The sequence below is a fragment of the Cebus imitator genome, unplaced genomic scaffold (assembly GCF_001604975.1).
Source record: "Cebus imitator isolate Cc_AM_T3 unplaced genomic scaffold, Cebus_imitator-1.0 Scaffold0, whole genome shotgun sequence".
NCBI lineage: Eukaryota > Metazoa > Chordata > Mammalia > Primates > Cebidae > Cebus > Cebus imitator.
Window position 1 is genome coordinate 11,926,237 of NW_016107315.1, and position 11,317 is coordinate 11,937,553.

The following is an 11,317-nucleotide window of genomic DNA, read 5'->3' on the forward strand; positions in this document are numbered from 1 at the left end:
ATGCAACAATCTTACATGTTCTTCACATGTACCCGAAAACCTAAAATGCAATTTAAAAAAAAAAAAAAAGAAAGAAAGAAATTCTGGTACTAAAGTTACACAACTCTCAGAAGTTACTAGACAGCTGGGAAACCTCTATAATAAAGAACACGAATGCCCTCAGCTCTAGTTAAAGCAGAGTACTTTATTGCTAACATAAGAAAATAAACTACATATAACAATAATCCTAAATCACTCTTTTTGGGCTTCTTATGCTCTCAGTTAATTTTCCTACAGTGATTACGAGCCTGACAAAAATGACACTTCTCTGCCTGGCCACTAACAATATTAACTCCGCCTCAACTGACATATTTACAAAGGATCTAGCTAAGAACACAAGAACTTACAAACACAAAATTAAATCTCTTAGAAAGACATTATGTGGAAAAGCACAAAATACTGTATCTACGCTGATTAAAGTACATAAAAATGTATGTAAGCGTACAAACAATAATCAGAAATACTGCCATGGTAGAAATGCTCACTAGCATCTTTTCCCCCCATAAAATATCTAAATCCAGAAGAGCATTTTTTTCAATTCAAAGAGGAAGTACATTTTCATTTTCATTTTCACTAAAGGGCAAAACAAAACAAAAATTACATTTGTGTTTAAAATATATTAATCAGAAATGGAACGCAGAGCTACTTATGACAGTCTTAAATTAGTAAATGCCATTAACACTATTGTAAATGGAGACTAAGATTTGGCAGTTCAATAGCAGTGATTATTTAGTCATCACATCTCACAACCTTGTCATTTGCAAATGTTTTAAAATAAGAGTCTTCATTGTGAAGAACATATAGTTATGGGTGGGGGGAACAACCAAAAAACTAACCATCACTGCTTTAGCTCAACCCACATGCCTGTACTTAAGGGTATCCATGGTAGCAATGATGCAACGTGCCTACCTAGTTCACCATGCCTACACAAGTGGGAGAGAGGGGAGGCGGATGATGAAAAAAACTCATTTGGAAAGGTGTCTTAGTATTAACATGATAAAATTACATCAACTACACTGTCAGACTTTTAAAACACATAAAATCACAAAGCTCTGTAAAGACCAGAAAAGGGAGAAACGAATAACGGATAGGGTTCACACTGCAGCCTTTAGTTGAAAAGAAAATCAAGAATTTTGCTCTTCCTGCTAGAGCTATTGGTTAAATATGTACAAAGGGTATATTCTAATAATTGAACAAATTGTTTTAATTTAGCTTTTCAAAAGCAACTACAAACAATGTTTTAGGCTTCTAATTTCCAACCTACATCATTTTCTATTTTTGCTTTAACAGTTACATAATAAAAATTTATAAATACTTTAGGGTAATGATTACATCTAATTTTTTTAAGCAAAATAGACCCTCTTTTGCTAAAAAAGGGTCAATGCAAAAAAAATTCTCAGTCTATCAAGGAAGATCGAGCAGAGAGAAGAGATGAATCATTTCAAATAACTTTGCTATAGTATTGGAAATAAAACCAAAATGAATGAAATGATAAAAGGTAAATCACAGGGAAGAACCAACCACTGACAAACATGAAAAAAAATTATAGAGGTAAAAAGCAACAACAACCCTGTTTTCCAGGCTTATGTGCCCTTTAAACATTCATTAAGAATACTTCAACAAGACAGTTTACCTAGAGGTACACAGAAGACATCTCTTTATAAACAGGGGATGGAAACAGATAATGGGCATGTCTGTATCCAATCATGAACTACTGTTTGAACTAGAACTCTATGAGCAACAAGAAAAGAAAAAAAAACAATTTTCCTGCTTTTTCTCTTATGAAAAATAATTCCCTATACAGGAAAAATAGCCTACTTTCAGAATTTACAAATTTACCTACTCTTGTATTACTGAACATAATTTTAAAATCTCAACAAGTTTGAGATTTTAAATTAGCAATCACTATGAGACATCATAAATGCATAGAAATAAAAAAGGTAAATTATTCCATATTTTAAAAACCAATGAATACATTTTAAATGTAAGCACACTGAATCTATAATAACACCATCACACAATGTCTGCAAACTGGTGCTCAAAAATAAAAGAAGACAAACTTAGAGATTAAGTGAAGCATGCTGTACTTTGAAGACAATGAGCAAAACAGACTTCAAAACAAGTACTTTCATGGAGTACTTGTACAAGTTTAATAATTTTAAATCCAAATCAACATCTAACAGCAACACAATCAGCACCTGACTATTTTCCTCTTTCTAAAAAAACACAAAAAATCAACTATAACTACAATAGATGGAAGAATCCTGAAAATGTTCTCAAAATGAGTTATACGTTTAACTAGTATGGCATGTTGGGACATGAAATAAAGGGGAGGAGAATAACTCTGAGAATATGTTTAGAAGATTTAAATATAATCAAGGCTTTACAGACCTTTGCTGTTGGGAAAAAGGCTTCCTGAATATCTCAGAGAAAAATATTTCTGTGCAACACATTTTTAGCTATCTAAAACACATTTCAAAATACTGCTTTTTCCAAAGGATATAAACTAAGTATCACATGGATTCAAATATATATTTTCAAATATATAACAATGGTTACCCCTTATTTTTAAACTACACAGTTAACAAAGGGTCTCTCACATCTGTCACTAACAGTGAAATACAGAAAAGCATATTATATCTTACCTTTGTGGTTACAATGCACAGGCAATCCATTACTTTACCATTACAATATTTTATACAAAAACCAAACTATTTTAAGTTGCTTGGTTGAACAAAAAATGTAAATAAAAATAGAGTTGTGAGATAAAACCATAAATGAAAAAGTTATAACTGTAGCTAGATGGCTCCAGGATCCATTCTTAGAGGTAGCAATTTTTCTACTATCTGAAATACAAGAAACCAGAGTCTGTCACGTGCCCTACAATCTTCTTTATGTAATCTGTATCTGAAGAACTTGAAATTACCCCACAAAACACTGTGGAAGATGTCAGGGCTTATTCCACAAGAGTCCACTCCTTCTTCAGATGCTGTTTCATTAATCCGTCTTCTCAAGATATGAGGTTGATAGGAAATCATCTGATGAAATGCTTCACAAAGAGGTTTCCCCAATATAAATTTAAATCAGCTTCTCTTTGTTTGCTACAGTTTGGATACTCAAATGACAACTACCAAAAAAAAATCACTAAAAATATGCCAGGAAACATTTCCTCCACTAAACCATTTCAGCAACAGCAGCCTGCAAAGTAATGACTTTCTCGAGCAGTAATGAATGGAATATTCCATGTGGTTTTTTGAGAAGGGGAGCAGGAAAAACAAAATATAATAATTTAAAATATTATATCTAAAACTTGCCTCTTTTTCTTTGCTAAAAAAAAGAATAAGTAACATTTTACTAATGAAGGCAAATTTTAACTTTATTGCCTTACTAAATCCATTTCACTGATTCCCCCCAACCAAAGAAAACCACCACAAAAAGACAGTATAACTATATAACCTTTCAAACTCCTCAAGAAGTCTTCGTTTTTAACCCAGAAGCCAACTAACTTTGTGAATTCATGTCCTGTCTCCAAGATCATTAGGACTGGAGACAGGCTAACAGACAGGGGACATGGCAGAGGGATATAGCTGGCTGTCAGCATCATAAGCTTCCAGCCACATTCCCCTATACAAATGCCATAGTAAGGTTAGCCACATGTGGTGGCCTGCACCTGTATTCCTGGCTACTTGGGAGGCTGAAACTAGACAACGGCTTGAGCTCAGGAGTTTGAGGATGCAGTGAGCTGTAATTGCACTACTGCACTGTAGCCTAAGCAACAAAGTGAGACCCTGTCTGTAAAAAACTTTAAAATCCAAAAAAATTTCTAAAAAAGTTTTCAATGCATAGTAAGGAAGAGTATTATCTGTAATTTTTGTCCACAAAGTTCCCTCATAGTTTACAGATATTATGAATGACCTCAAGTTCAAACAATTGAACTGTTCCTACTTGCCTCTTATACCCTATTCCTCCTCCTAACATTTCAAATACACATGGGCTGCACCAACAACTTTCAGACTAAACCAAATTTCACTGTAAGGATTATGAAAAGAAGTTAATACATACATATCACTTGGTAGAACCTATCAAATAGTAAGTATTATCAATGTTGTTATTACTATCATTGGCATGTATCAGATTACAGTCTTTTATTTAAAGCCTAACAGGATATACTTGAGACAGGTTCAATGGGACTTAACCTTACTTTACCTAATGGGGCTGTTATGTGAGGATTAAATAATACACACAGGGCACTTAGAATAATGCCGACCTTGTTAAGTCAACAGTGGCAATAAATAGTCCAATAGTGCTCAATAAATGCCAGTTACAGCTATATATCTATTGTGGTATAATATGAAATATATTGGTCTTTTTTTCTGTCACAGGGTGCCTAAAACTCTTGGAAATTCCTAATGGGAGGGTCTTTTTTTAGCCCTTTGGATCACAACTAATGCTAATGAGGTAACTTAAGAGTGAGGCCCCCAGAAAGCCTAAGGATGAGGCTCTTCACCAGAAAGACCATGAAATTAGAGGATTATAGGGTTGGAATTTTCAGCTCTACCCACCAACCTCCAGGAAAGGTGCAGGGGTGGGAGGGCTGGAGATCAAGCTCTATAAAAACTCTTTTAACAAGATGCGATGTGCTTTTGGGTTGGCAAAAGCATGGTGGGAAGGCTGAGGACTCCAACTCTACCAGGATAGAAGTTATTGCACTTGGGACCCTTCCAGATCTTGCCCTATGTGCCTCTTTATCTGTCTGCTCATCTGTATCCTTTATAACATCTTTTCTAATAAACTGGTATATGCATTTTCCTGAGTTCAAAGCCATCCAAGCAAATTAATCAAACCCAAGGAGCGGGTCGTGTGAACGAACCCCAATTTATAACTAGTCAGTCAGAAGTATAGGTCACAATCTACTATATGTAAAGTGGGGACAGTCTTGTGGGGCTGAACCCCCAACTGTGGGATCTGACACTATCTACTTAGAGAGTACTACTGTCTCTAAGTAGATACTGCCAGAATTGTATTTACTTAGAGACTACCACTATCTCTAAGTAGATAGTATCAGAATTGAATTACAGGACACCCAGTGGGTGTCCACTGGAAAACCTTTACCAAACAAAAAACTCCTCATACATCCAGTCACAGAAGTGTGCTATGTTGAGAGTAGAGAGAAAAAATGGTTTGTTTTCTCCTCTCAGACCTAAATACACATGTATGTACCTCCGTAAATTTCATCATGGGCCAACACTTCCCTTATACCATGCAGGATGTAGCCCGGAAATTACATGCTCTGTTGAGTACTCTTTTCCCCACCCCACTCACACAATAATCATTTGTTCCCAACATAAAAGAGTAAAGCTCATATGAGGCTCAAGGCTCATTTCTCCTTAAATAAAGTTTATCATTTTTAAGTAGAATACTGAAAACAGTGTGGGTAATATCTAAGTATTGAATAGGCATTGCATTTTGTGAAGGAAAATAAGGAGTTATGTAAAACCCTTTATCTGGTTGCTCTCTTAGTATTCTGAAATTTCTCTTGTGAAATTTTTATGACATCTAGAGTAGTTTAGCCCAGAGAGGGCAGGCATCCCTAAGTTTGGCAGACTTCATAATAGAAGAGGCTCAAAATCACTACAGCAAGTCAGAAATATCATTCAGCCGGTGTAACTTAAGTAGGCACTTTCTTTAGGAGATGAGGAAAGGGTCTCAACTTCCCCTTTTGTAAAATAAAAACCTCAGTGGCTTCTAAGAGTCCTTGAACTTATACCAAGCCTATGTTTCGGTTTCTAAATCCAATAGATTCTAAGGTCCAAGAGGACAAGACTCAAGAATCTCTCATGAGGCCAGTGGTGGCTCACACCCATAATCCCAGCACTTTGGGAGGCCGAGGTGGGCAGATCACTTGAGGTCAGCATTTTAAGTCTAGCCTGGCCAACATGGTAAAACCCTGTCTCTACTAAAAATATAAAAATCAGCCAGGCATGGTGATATACACACCTGTAATCCCAGCTACTCGGGAGGCTGAGGTGGGAGAATCGCTTGAACCCGGGAAGTGTATATTGCAGCGAGCCGAGATCCCACCACTGCACTCCAGGTTGGGTAACAGAGCAAGATTGGCGGTGGGGGAGGGAGGGAGAAGAATGTCTCATGTACCTACCATTTTACCCCCAAAACCTTGGGGTATAGCATGGTGGCCAGAATGTTTGTGGAATTAATGAATGGTCTTTTAATATGTAAACTACAGGTGATTACAAAATTGAAAACAGCTTGAAACAACCCTGAAAATTAGACATTCCATTTTCCCAGTAAAAATAAAAGTTTTGCCAACTGAATTATAAACCTATAAGAAGATTAAATAGTCAAATAGCTAAATGTATCAGTTAACATATAATTATTTAACAACACATTACTAAAATGGTACATCTAATATATTATTCCAGTCACATTTCAGAAAACAATTTTAGTCAAACTCCTCACATTCATCTCCGATGTTTAGGGTCATGATTTACAACCATTTGTTAATTATCTAATCTATTTGGCCTCAAACATCTAAGTTGTTTAAGATACTGCCCTTTCTGAACTATAATGTCACTTGACCATTTATCCCAAATTAATACTCCAGATTGAGTATCCGTAATCCAAAAATCCACAATCCAAATGCTCCAAAATCCAAAACCTTTTAAGTGCCAACATAATCCTCAAAGAAAATACTCATCGGAGCATTCCAGATTTTGTTACTGGGTTTTTTGTTTTTTTTTTTTTTGAGATGGAGTTTCACTCTTGCCACCCAGGAGTCCAGTGGCGCGATCTCAGCTCACTGCAACCTCTGCCTCTCAAATTCAAGCTTCTCCTGCCTTAGCCTCCCCACGTAGCTGGGATTACAGGCGATCACCACCATGCCCAGTTAATTTTTGTATTTTTAGTAGAGATGGGGTTTTTCCATGTTGGCCAGGCTGGTCTTGAACTCCTGACCTCAGTTGATCCACCCGCCTCCGCCTCTCAAAGTGGTGGGATTACAGGCGTGAGCCACCATGCCCAGCTGCGTTCCAGATTTTGAATTTTCAGATTAGGGATATTCAACCAACAAGTATGATGAAATTACCACAATATGAATAAATCCAAAATCCAAAACACTTCTGGTCCCAGGTATTTTGGATAAGGAATACTCAAACTGTAGTGCTCATTCACAGAACAGGAAGCCAATTTTCCCCTGTACTGTAGGCATATATTTATAACCTTCATAATGTAACCCCTTACTATATTATTTTTTAATATACCTAGTAAGCCTTCAAAAAAGCTTGCATATATCTAATATAGGTTGTAAGGCCGTACTCAGGAATGATTATTCAATTTGTGTTAAATTCTACACTAACTGCATCTTCTCTAAGTATCTATAAATATCCAGGTGGCACTGAGTAGGGTACATTTCAAGCCTATGTGTTCTCAGATGGTCATTAAAAGTAATTTAGAAATCACCCTGTAATATGAGCACCTTTAGAAGGACTGAAATATAAGCCTTTTGGGATGGTAACACTTCACCTAATGGGCACATAAGATAATTAACAGTATTTTAGAATACCAATGGCTTTCTATAAACAAGCAATTGCTTCCAACCATAACAAAATAAAAGACTGACTGACTTTCCCATCTTAAGCAACTAAAAAAATGAACAAGTATAAAACAATGATTTTCAAATACCGGACAAAGTACAAAACAGTGATCCTCGTGAGAAGAGAAACAAATGAAGTGTGTCCTGTAAATGCCCAGAAAGTTTCCAGGCTGTAGCAGAAGGGAGAAACATAGCCCAGCAGTCTGAGTTGAGGAGAAAGCGCTGGAATGCACAGAGCTAAAATTCCCAGGTAAGAGTACCAGAAAGGAGAGCTGCACAGAGAAAGCACCAGAGATTTGCAGAGTTCCCCTCAAATCTTCAGATTAGTTTTGATCAGTACATGAGGCATGCATATAAGAAAACTTGAAGGTGAGAAAAGAATCTTAGAAAGAAGCAAATGGAACAAAACCCAGAGCTCACACAAGGCCAAGAATAATGGAAAAACGCTTAATACATGAGGCACTGGGTAAAGCCTTCTACAACTAAAGGTTGCTCAGTCCCACTAAAAAAGCTTAAAAGCCGTTTGAACAGGATCAAACTCTTTTCAAGTAATTTAACTACATCCCAAAACAAAGCTCAAGAATATTTAAAAGAATACAAAAATATCTAGGCCCTCAATAGGTAAAATTCACAACGTCTGCCAAATTCATCAAAATTGCCAGGCATGTAAAGAAGCAAGAAAACACAACCCAAAGAGAAAAAAAATCAATCAGTAAAAGCTGACCCAGAAATGACACAACAGAATCAGTAGACAATTTAAAAATTACTTTAACTCTGTGCTTTATGTTTATGAAGACAGAGAGAAGCATGAGTGTGTTAATTAGACAAAAATAAAAACGTAACTACTGAGACCAACCTGGGCAATAGAGCAAGACCCCATCTCTGCCAAAAAAATTTTTTTTTAATTGCCCAGTCTGGTGGTATACGTGTGTAGTCCCAGGTACTTGGGAGGCTGAGGCAACAGGACTGCTTGAACCCAGGATGTTGAGGATGCAGTAGGCCATGACTGCATCACTGCCCTGCAGCCTGGGCAGTGCAGCGAGACCCTGTCTCCAAAAACAGGGAGAGGGAGAGGAAAAGAAAAAAAGAAACTAAATCAGTCTTTTAAAGATAAACTGTCTGAAATAAAAAACTAACTGAGATTAACAGTAGACTGAATACTTCAGAAGACTAATGAACTTGAAGACACAGCAATAGAAATTGTCTAAAATTTAACACACCAAGGAAAAATACTGAAAAAAGATTAATCGTAACAGTGAACTGCAGGCAAAGTCAATCAAGCCAACATACATGTAACTGGAATCCCTGAAGCAAAGGGGAGGGAAGAGAAAAAAAATCTGAAATAATTGGTGAAAAACGTCTAAAATAGGTAAAAACTATAAACCGACAGACCCAAGAAACTCAATGAATCCCAAGTACAAAAAAGGTAAAGAAAACTGTAATGATGAACATGGCATGAGAGTGGCAAGCACCAAATTCAAGACAGAGGTTAATTCTGGGGAATAAGGCAGGAGAACATGATTACAGTGGAAAACACAAGGGACTTCAACTATACTTACACTATTTTATCTTTTTAAGGTAGTAGTAAATACGTGTTTATTTATAATATTTACTATAATTTATTTATAATATTACTACATTTAGTTTCTGCATGATTACAATCTTTAAAAAAAAAACACACAAAATGAAGGAAAACCAACAGGGCAAATAATTGCCAAGAAGATAAAAAATTTTCAAAAGCAAAGAGTACACAGTAGCAAATGTCACCAAAAAATCAGATAATAAATACAAACAGCTTCTTAACTATACTCTTGATTCTTTTCTCTTTTGGAGTCTCATTCTCCCTTCACACAGTATCTATAACCTCTTTTTCTATCTTGGGCCTCTGTTCCCTTATCTTGTAAATATAGTATGTTCAAAGACGCCATTAGGAGACAGGCAGGAAAAAAAAGCACTTCTTAGTAGGGCCCTATAGCATTCCTTATCTTCTTAGCTAAGCTTCTTGAAAAACTAGTTTGCCTTTTTTTCCTTCTTTTCTTCCCATTCCCAATATTCTGTAAACTAGCTTCTGACCCTCCTTCTCCACATTAACTGTTCTCTTTTTTCCTTTATTTACCTTCTAAAAAATTATCTAACTACACAAATAATTCAGGCACACCTCTTTTAACCATTTGGCATGCATTCATTCAGCTAATCCTATGTTTATTATTATTACTTAGGGTCCTACTGAGAAGTGCTTTTTTCTGTTTGTCTGTTTTTCTAATGGAATCTCTGAACATATTTACAGGATAAAATAAAGAGTGGAACAGAGGCCCAAGATAGGAAAGAGGTTATAGATATTAAAAGGAGAATGAGATTCTAAAAGAAAAAAGGATTAAAAGCATAACAGAAGCTGTTAGTATTTATTCTCTGATATGCCTTTCATATAATTAAAAACATATAAAGTTCAGAAATTTTGCAATAAACATGCATCACTTTGGAAATTCAAAAAACGGGAGGGGGGAGGAGGTTTAGGACCACATGAGATATCACTGTTCTAATACTAAAAATAGTAATAGGTACAGATATAGAGCAATCAAAATTATTCAAATGATGAGTTACTGAAAATGTCACATAATCAAAACTTGTAATTCAAAACTAATTGGGGGTGTCTTCTTGGAACAGATAAATCTAACTGATGTGACATAATTAAGCTTTCACACAGACTTTTATTTTCTCAGTAACTATGTAATGCTGAGTTTTCTCCTAGATTAACAGCTTGGCATAATATGGCAGTTGTTCCACTTCTCTTACAATATTTTTGGAGACAGGGTCTCGCTCCATCACCCAGGCTGAAATGCAGTGGACTGATCACAGCTCACTGCAGCCTTGATCTCCTGGGTTCAAGCGGTTCTCCCACCTCATCCTCTCAATTAGCTGAGACTACAGGCATGAGCCACCACGCCTAATTTTTTTTGTTTTTTTTTTTAGAGATGTGGTCTCCCTATGCTGCCCAGGCTCATGTACACAAAATTTATAGAAACACATTTTTCTTTCTTCAGTAATAAATTAACCTTGGCTTTACTATAACCTTTTTGCTTTATAAATTTAATTTTTTTAACTTTTTGACTCTTTCACCTTAACACTGACCTCAAAACACAAATACACTGTAAAGCTGTGTACAGATTTTTTTTTATATATGATTCTATAAGCTTTTTTCTATTTTTTTATTTTTATTTTTGCTGTTTAAATCTTTTTGCTAAAAATGAAGACACACACATCCATTAGCGTGAGCCTACCCAGGGTCAGAATTATCAGTATGACTGGACAGTACCACTGGAAGGTCTTCAGGGGCAATAACATGCATGGTGCAATCATCTACAAAAACGCCTTCTTCTGGAATACCTCCTAAAGGACATGCCTGAGGCCATTTTGCAATTAACTTTTTTCTAAAATGTATAAGAACATTCTATAAAATAATGATTAAAAGTAAAGTACATACATAAACTTGTAACACAGTTGTTTATATTTATCAAGTATTATGTACTGTACCTAATTACATGTGCTATGCTCTTTTTGAGACGGAGTTTCACTCATGTTACCCAGGCTGGAGTGCAATGGCGCGATCTCGGCTCACCGCAACCTCCGCCTCCTGGGTTCAGGCAATTCTCCTGCCTCAGCCTCCTGAGT

General features: G+C 36.1%; 1 protein-coding gene across 21 annotated transcripts in view; it reads right to left on the minus strand.

Moving 5' to 3' along the window:
- The window catches only part of DLG1 (discs large MAGUK scaffold protein 1), a 299,333-nt gene that overhangs the window by 231,366 nt on the left and 56,650 nt on the right, over window positions 1-11,317 (minus strand). Inside the window, exon 1 of one of the 21 annotated variants that reach the window (XM_017523101.2) lies at window positions 2,685-3,695. The exons of the other annotated variants lie outside the window; for them this stretch is intronic. Coding sequence (XP_017378590.1) covers window positions 2,685-2,714 — 30 coding nt within the window. The 5' untranslated portion in view covers window positions 2,715-3,695. Of the gene's footprint in view, window positions 1-2,684; window positions 3,696-11,317 lie in introns of those variants that run through there. 21 annotated transcript variants of the gene reach the window in all.